The sequence below is a fragment of the Endocarpon pusillum genome (assembly GCF_000464535.1).
Source record: "Endocarpon pusillum Z07020 unplaced genomic scaffold scaffold2028, whole genome shotgun sequence".
Classification (NCBI taxonomy): Eukaryota; Fungi; Ascomycota; class Eurotiomycetes; order Verrucariales; family Verrucariaceae; genus Endocarpon; species Endocarpon pusillum.
In genome coordinates, this window is record NW_006916121.1 from 112,356 (window position 1) to 125,729 (window position 13,374).

General features: G+C 48.4%; 5 protein-coding genes across 5 annotated transcripts; 2 read left to right on the forward strand and 3 right to left on the reverse strand.

Moving 5' to 3' along the window:
* Positions 1-1,310: 1,310 nt before the first annotated feature.
* Positions 1,311-2,321, reverse strand: EPUS_07127 (uncharacterized protein; the record flags this gene model as incomplete). The annotated part of the gene is made up of 3 exons (XM_007803157.1): positions 1,311-1,472; positions 1,526-1,756; positions 1,806-2,321. 3 exons carry the CDS (start codon positions 2,319-2,321, stop codon positions 1,311-1,313), a joined length of 909 nt encoding a protein of 302 aa, XP_007801348.1.
* A 349-nt stretch (positions 2,322-2,670) lies between these two features.
* EPUS_07128 (uncharacterized protein) lies at positions 2,671-3,730 on the forward strand (the record flags this gene model as incomplete). Its single annotated transcript, XM_007803158.1, has 2 exons — positions 2,671-2,783; positions 2,830-3,730. The coding sequence occupies 2 exons, from the start codon at positions 2,671-2,673 to the stop codon at positions 3,728-3,730; spliced, it is 1,014 nt and encodes a 337-aa protein (XP_007801349.1).
* A 3,352-nt stretch (positions 3,731-7,082) lies between these two features.
* On the reverse strand, positions 7,083-8,240 carry EPUS_07129 (uncharacterized protein; the record flags this gene model as incomplete). Its single annotated transcript, XM_007803159.1, has 2 exons — positions 7,083-7,238; positions 7,368-8,240. 2 exons carry the CDS (start codon positions 8,238-8,240, stop codon positions 7,083-7,085), a joined length of 1,029 nt encoding a protein of 342 aa, XP_007801350.1.
* A 266-nt stretch (positions 8,241-8,506) lies between these two features.
* On the reverse strand, positions 8,507-10,524 carry EPUS_07130 (uncharacterized protein; the record flags this gene model as incomplete). Its single annotated transcript, XM_007803160.1, has 3 exons — positions 8,507-9,921; positions 9,967-10,350; positions 10,407-10,524. The coding sequence occupies 3 exons, from the start codon at positions 10,522-10,524 to the stop codon at positions 8,507-8,509; spliced, it is 1,917 nt and encodes a 638-aa protein (XP_007801351.1).
* An 813-nt stretch (positions 10,525-11,337) lies between these two features.
* Positions 11,338-12,468, forward strand: EPUS_07131 (uncharacterized protein; the record flags this gene model as incomplete). Its single annotated transcript, XM_007803161.1, has 1 exon — positions 11,338-12,468. One exon carries the CDS (start codon positions 11,338-11,340, stop codon positions 12,466-12,468), a length of 1,131 nt encoding a protein of 376 aa, XP_007801352.1.
* Between the last annotated feature and the right edge of the window lie 906 nt (positions 12,469-13,374).

The window sequence follows — 13,374 nt, forward strand, 5'->3', positions numbered from 1 at the left end:
TGTTCAATCATCACTTCGCACCGAGAAGCCCAGCATTTCGCTCGTGTATAATTGTTGCCGCACTGAGGCTTTCCCCTAGCCACCCTGCAACTGAGTGCGTAGTAGGTACCACGTACAAATTATTGGGGCTTAGTACTACGTAGTTCTGGAAGGACCACCGAGATCGACTTCTCGTGGCCGAGGCTCTGATAGCTGAACCTTTTTGGTGTGGGGCTGTCGTACCAAACATGCTCTAGTGTGATAGACCAACCAATTTTCTTTACTACGACATCATGAATCCTTGACAAGCGATGGCCATGCCTTGGCAATGAAGGACAGGTTTGCGTGACCTGACTCTGGTGACTGGTTACTCCATGGTAGTGGCCCACTCAAAGATTGCGCAAGGAAATGGACATGAAGGATGACGGACCCTGCCAATGAACGTTGTACCACTCAGAAACATGATTGGTAGTGCTGCCTCGCCGCTAGCCGCTGGCTGTGCTAAGAGATAGACAAGTGGGTAGGCTTGGGATGCGACAACCTGATAGGATGATTGGCACACGGCTCTTATCGATCCTAGGCGCTGGACTGGCAATTGGCCCATCGTTGATCCCCTTCGCCTTCATTTGTCCCTATGCTTTGGTCGCACTTTCAAGTACCAGAGGAAGGCTCATTGTTGCACTACCTATGTCCTATCCACAAATGACTCGTAGAGTTGATTGAAAATCCTTCCAGAAGCTGCGCGCCACGGCGCTTTCTCTGCGTCAGAATGGCACACTCAAGGTGCTTCTGATTCACGATCAGATCTCGATTCGATGATTTGCACGGCTCCCACACTATTCGTAGGAGGGAGAACGGATTTCCCGGCACAGGGTCGATTGTCGGAACCAAATGTAAGCTGCAGCAGGCCTGGATTGATTGATAGTCTTTCTGCAGATTATCGGCACCGTTCGATACTAGTAGCAGACGGTACGAGTACGTCTTGGCCTGCAGACTGACGCCTGATCATTGGTTTGAGACGTTTGATTGCATGTGCTGTTTTAAGATGGCCATACCCCAACACGCGCAATCATGCTAGAATTTACTGCCTCTACGCGCTTGAAGCCCAGTCGGCTTTCATTAACACAGGTCCCGATTTCAGATGTTCCTTCGACTGCTATTGAGACATCTCAGCAACACCTTTAGGCGAGATCCTGCAGAATACTAGCCTCGGAACCGCTCGACACGCGGCTGAATTTCTTTACCTTGTCAGGCTGATCAAAACTCCGCCTGGGACATTTTTAGCTCCTTGGCACTTCGCTGGGAAGCCATGGAAGGACGTGTAATCTTACCTAGAAGCAGATTCCACCCTGGAGACCATGGCGGTAATCGAATGCTTTGAGCAGGCCAGTGAGGTGTGAGACAACAGCAAGGACCACCAGTACATGAAAGATCTGATGTGAGTTACCTAGGATGTCGTATCTTCCAGGAGACCATTTCTCAGGCACGCGCGCCTACCTATCACGTCACTTTTGGGATATTACTGGCATCACTTGACGACACCTACCGCATAAACAGCAGCCCCTAGAATGTATAACCCACCTTGCAAGACAAGCCAAGAAAGACCGATTTGCCTCATCATTTGTGATGCTCCGTACAGTCGAAGACCATGCAGTACTGGAAAGACTGCGGAGGAGCCCATCAACACGAACATGCCAGCTCTGAATGGCCTCCACATCGGCGTCCGAAATCTCGACATTACCGAGATCGAGGTACAGCCTGCTCCAAGAGAGCATATCTAGATCATGTCAGCATTAGATTCGCAAACCCATGCAAACTCGACGCACCATAGTCCAGTAAAACCTTTGCAAGGTTGTGTCGCACCAGAATCCATAGTAGATGCTAGGGACGAAGGAGCCACTAATGAGAAGTACAATGCCAACATAATCCAGCTGGTTGCCAAACTTGTTTACCGCTGGGGAGTGGTTGGAGATGAGGTGATAAGTCGCACTCATGCCTAAGCAGATGGCAGCACCGAGAAAGAAGCAGCTGAAGGCAAGGACATCGCGGGTCGTGGCTTGCACATATCGAGGCTGTAAGATCTTGTAGAGAGCTAAGGCGGTGGGAGGAGCTGCCAATGCTGGAAGCAGATGGGTATAGATATTCACGGTTTCGTTATGAATATAAAACAGGCTCCCTAACGATCTGTGATATGAGCCGGATGGTCTCCTATAACTGCCGTGAATGTAATGGTTATCCTGTTGCCAATGAGGCACCTCATCCCATTGCACTAGCGAATACCACTGTTCAGATGTTTCGCTCGAGTTGTCCTTATCTAGGGAAGCAGATTTGTCATTGTCCATTGATGTATCTCTTTTAATTCTGGCTTTACAGGCGCAATAGCAGCAACCTAGTGTCAGATTGGCTCTGTCAAAGAGAAATTATCCAGTTCAATATTCACAATCGATCCAGACGGCTCGGGCCGTTGACTTGGCACTTGAGAGGTGATGTGATGTTTTCAGTTGTACTTTCGATTGCCCCAACCCTCATTGCGGCTCATTAAAGCTTACTATTTCAGACCCAGATTCGCTTCTGTAACTGGTGTGAGACTCTTACCTTCTCGCAGAGGCTCGCATGTCTCTCTTTTCACGAGCCCGTGCTCTACATGGAGATGATGCTTTAACTTCAATCTAGTGAAGTTCACCCCCAATGATGGCTACAACCCCTCAGCTCACCCGCAAGTCCTCAACACCGTGGGAGAGGCTCAAGCCGGCGAAGCATGATCCTCTTCAGAGTATGGGCTTCGTATCGAAGGGGGATACAAGGTGGGGCTCATCGATGCAGCATAGAGCTTAGCTGAGCGTAGACAAGACTATTGGATGTCAAAGTTCAAGAGTCATTCTACAACAAGATCGTCGCCCGGTACATGCAGTTCTGTACTCATCATTCCACTGACATGGAGTCCGCCTTCGCCTCCCTCTCGCTCGAAGACGATGTCTCCGCTTCGTCCGACCCGGCTCGAAATCCGCCTGTTGCTCCCGTGCTCCAAGGCCAGGGCCGACCAATCACCCCTTCTCCACCCAAACGAGTCTCTTCTTCACCTCTTCAGGGTGGCGCCCCTTCAACGCCTCCTCCGCCTGCACAGGAGCTATCGATCATACTCCTGGCATTACGAAAACTAAGAGAAGCACTGCTAGCAACATCCTCTTCCGCTCCATCACCCATCTTCTCCCAACGCGTTCATGTTTTTTGCGTTCGTCTTGCAATCCTCGCATTTCATCCCCCATCGTACCATCCACCATTAATGCATCTGTTATTCGTTCTGCACACACCACGATCCCCCCTGCCTGCCCCCGAGCTTTCAGAAATGACAACCTACCTGATACTCGACTTGGCTTGTCGTCAGCAGGAATTAGCGAGCGCGTTTTCCTTGAGATCGAATAGCAGATTGCAAAAAGATTACAGGAGTAGAAACGTTGATGAGATTATTAGAGCTGTTGTTACCAGCAACTGGGTTGCATTCTGGCGTGTAAGGAGAAATGTCGACGGGTATGTCAGGGCTTTGATGCAATGGAGCGTGCCCAGCTTGAGACGGAACAGCTTGAAAGCTCTGAGTAGAGCTTACTTGAGCTGTGACCTGGAATGGGTATTGCAGAGCGCCACAGGTGCCGAAATGAGCTGGGAAGAGCTAGTGAAGATAGAGAACATCGGTTGGGTCTTGGAGGGCTCGAAAGTGGTTGTTAGGAAGCCAAAGCCCAAGTCAAATCCGTGAAAGCTGGATATAAAAGATCGATTCCTGACCGGATGGTTGGAGTGGTGTCTTGTGCGTCTTGTGCGTCGAACTCTCTTCACCTAAACACTTCACAACCAGTAGCCCTGGAAGATGAAAACAACGAACCAACTGATACAGGACAAGGACTTCTACGGTACTCCGTATCGCGGTGTCTCTATGCTAGCTTTGCTCAATGTGGTCCCACCAGCTACTCCGTACAGACCGAATCTTTGGCGGCTGCAATGCTACTCCGTACTCTGCGTCAGGGTGCCGGGGGTGTCCAGACCGCATCGGGTCACGAGCCGCCCGTGACCGCTTGCCGCTTTTATCTTTCGGCGATCGCCGTGGCGCTCGTCTATATATTGGTCACCGCCCCCCGACCAAGACAGCGTCTACTCTGTATGCGACCTTCAGTGACCATCACGCCGCTTTGTCCGTCCGTCCCCTGACTGTGTCAGCTGGCAGCTGCGCCCTCGGGGCTGGCATTCCTAGCTGCCGCGGGCTGACATCAGCTCCATGTCGGCCAGGGTTCTACCCTCGTGATTCGCCGATTTATCCTACGTCAAACCGATGATACTGACGATGGCGTCGACAAGCTTATCTAGCGCCCGGGCCAGGCGTCTCCGGCCCCGCGGTGATGCCAGGTTCGACACTATTGCCACCCTCACCACCGCTCGCTTCGCCGTTAACACGAGCGGCGCAAACTATTTGTCCCCGAGACCACCCTGCCAACCAAAAAAATACCGCAGCCGTCGATAGTACCGTGGCACCACTTCTTCGTCCCTCGCATAGTGCCTCTGGCCAACTGACATTGCGACGAAGCCAATCAGCGAGGGGCCTTGAACCACCTTGGACAGGGTGCCGCAGCCGGTCGCCGCGCTATGTACAGTTACGAGAAGCGATACTGCCTATCTGAAACCATAGCATGGCCGTGGGAAGGTCGCGCAGCTCATTTGTTGCTTCCCCGGCCAGTCGATCCAACCGCTAGCCTGGCTGTTGAGGCGGTCCATGTGATGGCGTCTCCATCGGCATCCATGGAACTCCTCGATCAACACCTCCCTTGCCTGAGGCACCGGCAACATCGTGGCGGGATCCTGCGTCGTGGTCTTTTCTCTGACATGTCGATCCTCAGAGACCCGTATTAGCTGACGTGACGTCGCGACAGGATCAATGATGCAGAAACCGCTGTACTGGCCATTTCACTCGATGGCGGCGCAGCAGCGATCAAGAAGGCCCAGAACGACTTCAACAAGACACAATTGAGGCGCGTGATAGAGCCAATAGGTGGAATGCTTCGCTAGCAAATTGAACAGTTTGGTGGGTTACGAGATTTATGCAGGGTATGCCGTTGCAATCACACTTCCGCCATCCAATCATTTCCACAGAACCGCAATCCTAATCGGGCTTCTGCACACGGCGGCGTCACAGGAGAATAACCGGGGGTCTTTGTAGTGCTACCTCAGGCAGTCAGGAGGGGTGACACTGTTGGAATACGAAAATCATCTTGAGACCAGCCAGGTTCCGTTTCTTCACATGTAATCTGTGGTATCCGTGTTATACATAACCAACTACCCGACATTTCTAGTCGTGATTATATATAAGCTCATGAAATAGGCCAAATGTGATCCACATCATATTAAAGGTCCGGTTCGGAGTAAAACCAACGTTGCCAGTCTCGGCGAATGTTTTCTTGTCCTAATTAATTCAGGTGTCCCTGTCCATGTCGGAGCAATATTCCGACCTCTTGCTGCTCCCTGCCTAACTTCCCTGCAACAGATCCCTGAAACATGCGGTTGTGGATCTCGTTAATTCGTTACGACTTGATTTCAACAGGGCATCAACTCTAAAGAACAAAAAACGGAAGGCAATTGGCCAATAGTGGGTAGTTTTGGCAGGCAAAAGTTAACTTGATCGCAAGCCGACTCAGCTACGCTAAACTTTTAGCCTTAGCGCCCTTCGCATCCATCCATCTATCCATCCATCCATCCATCCATCCATTAGGGGCTATATGGACGGCTGACTCCTACTACTTGCTCGAAAACTTACAGCAACACGTTATGCCCAAGCGGAAGCGGGAGACGGAGAAGACTGGCGGTAAGTGTTTCGAAAAACGTTTGGCCGTTTGACTGACCTTTTGAGTACATCTCACTCAAGAATCGAGTGCCCGCCCTCCCTTACGGAAGAGTACGCGTCTACTTAAAAGAGAACCGCATCAAGTCGAAGTCGAAATAGCGTATATCCATACAAATTGACTGAATTGTCAGATCAGTCAAATCAGTCAGTTCGAGGGCGCTGATTATGTAATCAATTCAATCCGAGGCCTCAAATTGACTGATTTGAATTGATGGATACACTGGTTTGACCTATCATGAGGCTTTGAGATGGATCAACACTACATCCCCATTTCCAGAGTCCTTTGTCATGTAGAACTGCAACCCTGACCGGGTAACTACCGGTCTTGGAAGATTTCATTCAAGCTCTATTCTGACTGCTCTTCTCATGCCCGTTTTTGCGAATAAGAAATTTTTGTTCGGGTCTGAGGCAGGACCAAACACACCACTTCCATCCCAAATCAAACATCTCAAGTCCGATGAATCTTAAACCCTCTGTGTTGTATAACCGTAAATACCAAGCTGCATTCTGATCCAACACCTTGTCCACCCTTATTCAACTCTGGCAGGCATGCCATATATTTTATCTCCTTGGACCTGTTGGATCGTGTTCGCCATCCAACGTCTGAGCCTGTACTATTGTATTTCGTTTTCACTGACAGTCATGGAATATATTTGATAGAAACATGACGCAGAAGATGGCTATATCATCGTTATTTATTTTCAACCATTCTTTTATCAAGGGTCCTACTAAATGTTGCACTTGTCACGTATTTTGTCTCCTCCTGATCTCTTGTCATAACGTTTTTGACTTATAATCCTCAACCTAGTCAGGACAGATCACAAAGCAACCGGCCCCGTGGTCCAGTGGCAAGACGTTTGCTAACAAGTATCCACGAGGTCCACAAGATTCACGCGTGTCTGACGAACTCGCTAATCATCGTCAGTCCCAGCTATCCCAAAGGGATATCGGCAATGAGCGCGGCAAATCCTCACCTTGACCGTAGCTTAACTACCCGAACAGCGCTGCCCGTCTCAGCTGTCTGAGAACAACACCGAGAAATCGACGAACGATACCAGCTTTGAGAGCCATTTTGGAAAGACTCACAGCGCTCCATTTGGATTAGGCGCTGGGAGAGCTTCAATGTGCGCTCTTCGAAAGCGACGTCGACTATTTTTTTCAATGACTTCGATTTAAATGCGTGACCATTCAGAGTTTCTTCTTGTGTGTGTGAAGGTTCCTACTCGGGGTAACGCGCCGCAAGTCGTCTCAACCATTCTTCAACGTCATTAGAGATTATTTTGATGCTCTTGGTCTCCAGGATGGGAGGATTTGGGCAAGATACTTCAAGAAATTCATGATTCTGACAAGCTCGCAGTTTATCCACTTGAGGATACTGTTGCATGCAGTCAGTACATAAATCAACATCAGGACACATCTTGCAAACGAAGCGAGATCCCACTATGCATGACTTGTTACAGATGTTACAACAGGCCGCGTGGACAAGGCTGCCGTCAACGTTTACCTCAACAACTTGCTGCTGAAAGCTAAAGTTGGCCTGCTCGAACTCTTGTAGAAACATTAGACAATGGCCCAGTTCGTAAAAGCCAGGAGATGTTCCTTTCAGCTTGGTTTCGAGCAGACGCTCTGACAATTGACGAATAGATTGGTGTAAGGATTGGATTTGCATCATTTGGGAAGTGGGTATATAAATGGAACGCCATTCCCACATCAGAGTGAATATGTTCGGGTTCATGCAAGCCCAGTCCAGAGCACTTTTACCGTAACCATCAAGAATGGAAGGATTCGATGCGTGCTCAAAAAGGAGCCTAGCTATAGAAAATTGACCGTGGCTGATGGCGAGATGAATGGGTGTTCTGTAAAATGCGTCCTTAGAGTTTATATCAATTTTTGATTTTGTCAGTGCTTCATAAAGTGGTGTCCGTCCCTCAGTTGTCTTCACATTCATCTCGGCTTGTTGTTTAACCAGGAACTTGACCACCTCCAGATGGCCATTCCATGCGGCTCCATGAAGTGGTGTCCGTCCATCAGTCGTCTTCACGTCCACCTCAGCTTGTTGTTCAATCAGGAGCTTGACCACCTCTAGATGCCCATTCCAGCATGCTAGAAACAGAGGTGTTCGTTCTACAGCATCTGTAAAAGCTGAAGATGCCCCTCTGTTCACTAAGCACTTGACCATAACCTCCTGACCTTTAGCCGCTGCTGCATTGAGCGCAGTGCCAAATTCGCCCCCTTTAGCATTGACATTAGCACCCCACTCGATGAGATGGTTGAAGGCTCCCAGGTGTCCAGCGACACATGACGACTGAAGAGCAGTGCCGTACCGGCCTCCTGCCAAATTGATGTCTGAATTTCCCAAATCATGAAGATACTTCATGGTTGACGTCAAACCAAAGAAAGAAGCATAGTAGAGGGAATTTGAAGGCCCACTTCCTACTTCAAGCTCCCCTCCAGACTTGCTTGACTCAAAACAGATTGCCCATGAATCAAATTCGTGTTCCCTGGTTCGAAAAATTCGTTCAAGAGACGATTAACAATATTGACGTGCACTTCTATGGCATTTATATGTGAAAACCAGAAGCTGGCAGCATAGTTGAGAAATGGACGTCGCTCTTTGTCTCCTTTAAATATATTTGTAGTTCCTCAAACGTTTTTGAAATTCAGATATCGAAGACATACCTTCGCAAGATCAATATTCTGAACAGCATCCCACGGAATAGAGGTTGAGATTGTCTCAAGTCCCAAAGGAGCTGGTAACACCGAAAGTAGGTATTCCTTAATCGAGACATGGACTAGATAGATGGTCTGAGAGCCTGGTGGGGTTGTAGGAGCAGCGGATCGAATTTCGACAAGAGAGCCACATAGGGACTTTATTTCATCGTCAATGTACTCCTGGTTGATTTCTTCGGGTAGGTCGTCAACAGCAAGATTAGCGCTACCAATTTCAGGCTCGACGATAAGGGCCTCAGTCAATTCAGCTATAGTGAGTGGTCTGAGTGCGAAAGTTGTCCATCGGAGTATTGAGATAGCACGATGGCGGTCAGTCTCGGAGAGGTTCATGATATTCGTCCAATTGCGTGCGTAGCTTTGAGCTAGGCCACTCGGCATGCTCTTAACAATATTTCGAAGCTCTTTCTTGCTTTTGCCACCACGCAACTGCTCTTGTTGTAACTTTATCCATAGGAACATTCCCTCACACTTTTTAGCCATATGTGTCGCCAGTTCTTGCTGGAAAGATTCATCCTTGCTTGGGAGTTTCTTAGCGACGACCGTTTTCGAGTATAAATCAATGTCCGCTTGGATTTTGTTTTTGGAGAACCTGCACTCAAGCATGGTTTGCTTTCCTGAGCTCCCCGCTGCACAATATAGCTCAAGCTCTATATCAGTCTCACCTCGGCTCGCAACCAGACATCGAGTCCTAGTACCTGCCACTACTTTCTTCAACATTCGAAGAAAATCTCTCCGGTTGTCATCAAATTGGTTGTATTCATCAAATCCATCGAGGATGCACGTGCAACTTTCAACCTGAGAGACAACAGTCTCAAACAACACCCAGATTTCTGCTTGCGATGCTCTCCGACTTACTTTTCCTGACTGCAGGTTATCTCGAACAAGGTCAAAAGCAATTTGATTATGTTTCGTCCACTGTGAGATCCAGGAACGAATGATGCCATCAGGCTGGCCGCCGGCTTGAACATGGCTCGAAGAGAAAACGTAGGCTAAGGGAAAGGCTGCAGTTTCTGCCAGACGCTGAACCAGCCTTGCACAAAGCACCGATTTTCCATGACCTGCGGGTGCGCAGATCCAAAAAAACTTCGCTGCTTTGTCAAGATAGTCCATTGATATCCATTCACGGTAGGCAGGATGGTCAAAGATCCAGTCACATGTTCCTTCAAGGCGTGCAGAGACATGTTTGTCGTATTGTTGATCGAATTCAGTGGCGTCAAGCCACTCGTCGATTGCCTTATAAGCTTGAGTGATAGCATTTCGTCTGGTCTCTTTCATCAACATATCCAGATCACGCTGGAAATTAGAAAACATATTCATATTGGTGATCGCTTTCAGAGATTAGATAGGTCTCAGAGTAAATGAGTAGAACACACCATCAATGCGATCGCCATGATCGTTTCTCTTCTGAATCTGCCCTTCTCCTCTGTTAGGTGGTACAAGCTCGTACAATTTGTCGACTAGAACCTCAAACATCTCAACTTGGTTGGTAAATTGGCCCCTATACTTGACGGCCCAGGCGATTCCAATTTTTGCTGAGCTTGCATTACGTCCCGCCTTGTTCATATCAGTATTTTTGCGGGTGAATACGGGCCATGGTGATGCGACAGGGTTTGCTTGCTCCGGCTGAAGTCGCAAACGCGTCCGGGTGTGCTCGGACTTCTGAAATATTTCGCAAACACTTGAGAGGATGGTTTTGACGACAGAGGCAACCTCAGGATAGTCCAACCGAGCGTGATGTTCATTTGACAGTTTGTCACCTGAAACACCTACATTACTTGCCCATTCCTGTAGCCTCAGCTTACTTGCCTCGCACCGAGCAACAGCTGGCGTGAATGTACATCGAAACTCTTGTAAGAATCAATGCGTTCAATGAGGTCTAGACAGGAGGTCAACAACCCAGGAACAGCAGCCGCTAAGCTTACAGTTTCCATGGTTGTTGTGTTTTGTGACTGATAGTCACGATATGAAACTTGAACAAGGATTTGTGAGAACAAGTGAAGAGCGTTAATTACCAAATTCTGGCTGCTAAAGAAACATGGTGCCTGAGTTTTTCTGGAAAATTTGGCGGATACAGCAGCTGTACTTGCGTAGAGGCAACAGAGTCTGGAGATGATGCGCGTGGCTCAGACAGAGCGCTATGCAACTGGCACAGCCCCCATTACGGCGGACTATTACGTGCTAGAGCCCAGGGCTCTAGCACGTAATAGTCCGCCGTACCCATGCAGATCACCGGAGACTTTGAAAATGTACACTACCACTTGGCGGGCCACCCCACTTGGCGGGCCAATTTCTGCACACCAACGCGCAGGCATCCTCAAATTTCAAACAGCTATAGCTCCACCAATATAGCTCCAAATGGACTCGGATAAGGAGCATTTGATTCAGAATGCGTCAAATAATGTTGATCTAGGGCTATTTAGCTCAATTCGCAAGGCTGCAGAGTACTACAACGTGCCAAATCAACAGTGGCCTATCGACGCGCCGGACGACCCTCTCGAGCCGAAACTGTTCGCATTTCTCAACGCCTTTCGAAACAGGAAGAAAAAGTGCTTAGTCAATACTTCAGGGACCTCCAGAGGCAGCATCTATGCCCAAATTATGCTCAAATTCGTCGAATGGTCACCAAATTGCTACATAGCAAGGGGGATAAAATTCAACTTGGCAAGCACTATGTGGAGCGTTTAATTGCGCGCCATCCAGAGCTCAAAACGCGCCGAAATCAACATATGGATATTAAGCGAATGATGGCCCTCGATTCTGACATTATTGAACGCTTTTTCGCTGAATTCGAACAGCTCCGCAGCCAATACGCAGTCGATTCGCAGGATATCTACAATATGGACGAAACAGGGTTTCAGATAGGGCAAATAGCGTCAAAATACGTTGTTTTTGACCCTGCTATGGGTGGCCCAGCGGCTCCAGCATCAGATAACACTCAATGGGTCTCTATTATTGAGTGTATGAATACTGAAAGGGCTACTGAACATCATATGTTTCCAGAGCATGAGGAGCTTCCTGACGTTATTTGGGCTTTTTCTCCTAAGGGATGGACTGACGAAGAGCTAGCTGTTGATTGGTTGCGTCGAATATTCGTCCCAGTTGCGTCAAAACAAGGCAAGCATACCATCCTGATACTTGATAGCCAAAAGAGTCATATTACTGGCGAATTTCAGTATTTCTGCCTCGAAAACAACATCCACCCTCTCTATTTACCTGCACACGCTACCCACAAACTTCAACCTCTTGACGTAGGTCCATTTTCGCCTCTTTCAAGCGCGTACAGCCGCGCAGTTGAAGAATACGCTCCAACCGGCACAACAGCACTCAATCGAAGTATTTTTATAGTACTTTACGTACGAGCTCGTCAAGAAGCGTTTACTGAGCGAAATATTCGCGCAGGGTGGAGAAGAGCTGGCATTTGGCCAACAAATAAGCAAAAACTGCTAGATGACCCTGAAATTCAAAATTTTGGCCGCACAACCCCTGAGTATCAACCTGCGCCTGTCAAAGAGGGTCCTAACCATCTCTATAGCACTCCGAAGAAGCTCAATGAAATTCGAGAGCTCCAAGCGCAAATTGAGGCCAAAGTTACTCCTCGAACTCAACGCGCCGTACGCAAGCCAAGCCACGCAGCTATTCAAGAGCATGCCGGCGCCCAATTGCTTCAAAATGAGCTCAACAACTTACGCAAGCAATCTCATCAGCAAGAGGTCAAAAAGCGCTCAAAACGCATGGTAAAAGAGAGGGTGCAGCGTTCGTGGAACCTTGAGGAGGTCAGGGCTGCCAAAGAGGGCAGGGCGCCCTCTAGGGTGCAAATTACGCACCGTACGGAGGATTCATTGCGCATAAGAATTCTCTCAGATAGGCTCAAATAGGAAGTATCGCCAGCTTCATTATTTCCCTAATTGGACGTGGATGTTGGCCCTTTTGAGTGGTAGAATTACTGCGTAAAGTGTGTGCAAATTGGCCCGCCAAGTGGTAGTGTACGTTACGCTGAGTGGCCTACAAAGGTATGCTTTGATATGCGGGGTGACGTTGTCCTTGGCCTCTTTGCCTAGTTACCCCCTACCTGTGTGCTGGCATTTTCTGTCATTTTAGTTGGAAGCTTCGGGACCCTTTCTGGGACATCATGGACGCTGAATATTTTATTAGTCTAGTCGGTGAGACGGTAAAGAAATCTCAATTGTTTTCTCCTTCAAAAAGAAAAGAGATTGTAAAAATTTGTTATTGCGATGCGAGAACTCATTAATATTACGATATTGATGAATATATCTTTCAAGACGCTTCACTATATGCACAGGCAGCCGTCTTTGAAAGACCCAGCGCGCGTAAGTCATAAGAAACCATTTTTGGGCTTGCGATATTTTGGGCCTGCAAAAGAGACGGTAAGTATTTTTGCTATTTGGTGGGGGGCAGATTTTGTGGCATTCGACAGCACGAGCCAAGATGAAACGGCTCACCGTCACGTGGTCTACGGGGTGCAGGAGCCATCAAAAACGGCGTCAAAAGGTGCTTAAAAGGGCAGCTGTTGTCCCGGAAATGAGCGTAGTGGCGTAGGTTTTGAACTACTATACTCCGTAGTAGAACAACTTAATGTAAGTTCCCATACAAATTTGGTGGGCCAGAACATCGGTCTGTCGGAGCGCCAAGGCCGAACTTGACACCGTGCGAGTTTGACTGGCTGTCCGAAGACATTCCCCTAAATGATCCATACCCTTGAAGGCTTGTTTGTAGGAAATTATTATGCAAATAACGTGGGATGTCAGCTTTTGCAACAGGTC